At 40.2% G+C, this 1,905-nt stretch overlaps 1 protein-coding gene across 1 annotated transcript; it reads right to left on the reverse strand.

The window, feature by feature from the left end:
• Positions 1 to 1,001: 1,001 nt before the first annotated feature.
• On the reverse strand, positions 1,002 to 1,649 carry LOC311116940 (heparan sulfate glucosamine 3-O-sulfotransferase 3A1-like; the record flags this gene model as incomplete). Its single annotated transcript, XM_084191953.1, has 1 exon — positions 1,002 to 1,649. One exon carries the CDS (start codon positions 1,647 to 1,649, stop codon positions 1,002 to 1,004), a length of 648 nt encoding a protein of 215 aa, XP_084048079.1.
• Positions 1,650 to 1,905: the final 256 nt, after the last annotated feature.

Genomic DNA, 1,905 nt, shown 5'->3' on the forward strand with positions numbered 1-1,905 from the left:
AAGAACAGTTATATTTTTTATATATTTTTTTATATTTGATATTTAATCATTACAAGACAGCAATTAAGTTTCTTTTTTTACATGAAAAGTAAATAACTTTCTTTCATTTTAACTGCAATGGAAAATGTCATAAATTACGTTAATACACTAATATATTTCTTTAGGATTTTTTGGGGATACATTTTATAAGGTGATATTGTGCTCTGCCATGAAACCTAGAGAGTAGCCAAGATTAGTTTAACGAAATTTACCACGATTAATTTTTATTCTATAAAATATGAACTTATTGATAAGGTTATTGATAAGGTTGGCTACTCAGTCATGTAAACTATGGTTACAAATGAATCCCCATCATTGGTCTTTGAAAAAGGTGTATTATGAACATTTAAACAATAGCCTATATAATTGGGTAGGACAAACATGTCGTTAGTCTAGTTCATAATTCTGTAGTGTTAATTGTAGGCTACGGAAATACCTATTTTTTAAATCTAAATGTGTATTTTCTTAATATCAAAAATAACCAAAATATCGAATTAATCTGCAGTGAATCATAAGATATATTTAGGTGTGATTAGAGCTTTCCCACAACTTTGACACTGGTTGAACAGTTGAATAAAGTAGGCTATAGGGCACCAAGTTGTCCATGATTTACAAGTAAATATCTTTGTTTATATACTGTATATTGTAATAAAAAAGGACCATATACTGTAATTAAAGCCCATTCAAAGAGAAAAGGCAACAAAGTAATTGAAACGAAGTGTGTTATAAAACCTGGTCCGTTTGAATTATTCCAATGGTGAACAAGTGTTGCCAGTGAGAGGCACAACTTTTTAAACTTTTCACCAAACACTATTTCACTCCGCACGGATGAATTTGGAAAAGGTAGAGGCATAGGATACACATGATCTAATAATAATAATAATACCAAAAATAAGCCTACTACTAATAAAAAATAACAATAATAATAATTTCACTTATATTGAATGTATTTATTTAAACATTTACCTGTACCACTCCAGTCCGTTCTCGTAGTTGCGGTCGAAGAAGTGCGGCTCCGCTCCCACAGCTCTGATGTCTGGATGCACGCGGAGGAACTCGAGCAGCGCGCGCGTCCCTCCTTTCTTTACCCCGATGATCATCGCCTGTGGCAGCTTCTTGGTCCCGTCTCCAAGCGGACTGAGTTTACCTGTACTTCCCGTCTTCATCATAAACCGAGGTGCCAATCTCTTAGAATAAACTATGTCACCCAAAGAAGGCTGCATATCATGCGACAGTTCTCGGTTCTTGCTATCGCTGTCCACCTGAGGTCCCGGTTCGTACAAAACCTGTCCCGTATCAGCATCGTCGAACCGCGAGTACTCGGAGGTGCGTTTAGCATCGTCGGCGCTCTGGTAGCTCAAGCCCGGCTTGGACCCTGTGGTCCATTTCTGTAACAGTCTTTTCCTCCTCAGCGACCTCAAGTCGTGTAGTTCCGAGGCGAAAAAGCCCACGACTTGGCTGGATGCTTTCACCGGCGTGGGCATGCTGCTGCAGCGGTCCGTGAGGCAGTGGAGGAGGTACAGGGAGGTGAGGAGAGAACACAGCATGACCACGAATTTCTTGAAAATGCCTCGGGACAGGGGGTCCGAATAGACTCGACTAAAAGCCATAACGGTCCTTGGGTCTCCGGTTCAGGAGCCACAGCCATGCTAGGCAGACATTCTCGGGTCTTGCCATTAAGAAACAGAGAGGACAGCTCGTAGGCTACCGGAGCTTGCTCCGCATCCACCAGTGGATTAGACCTTGCACGCGGCTCACTCAAAAATAACCCTCACATGTGTCCCAGAGCTCGAGCTGCTATATTCCTTATAATAAATAATATTGTAAATTTACGTCAACGTCAAAAAACAGTTGAATACGCAGTGC

The sequence above is a fragment of the Coregonus lavaretus genome (genome assembly GCF_964263955.1).
Source record: "Coregonus lavaretus genome assembly, contig: HAP1_SCAFFOLD_2364, whole genome shotgun sequence".
NCBI classification, from domain to species: Eukaryota; Metazoa; Chordata; class Actinopteri; order Salmoniformes; family Salmonidae; genus Coregonus; species Coregonus lavaretus.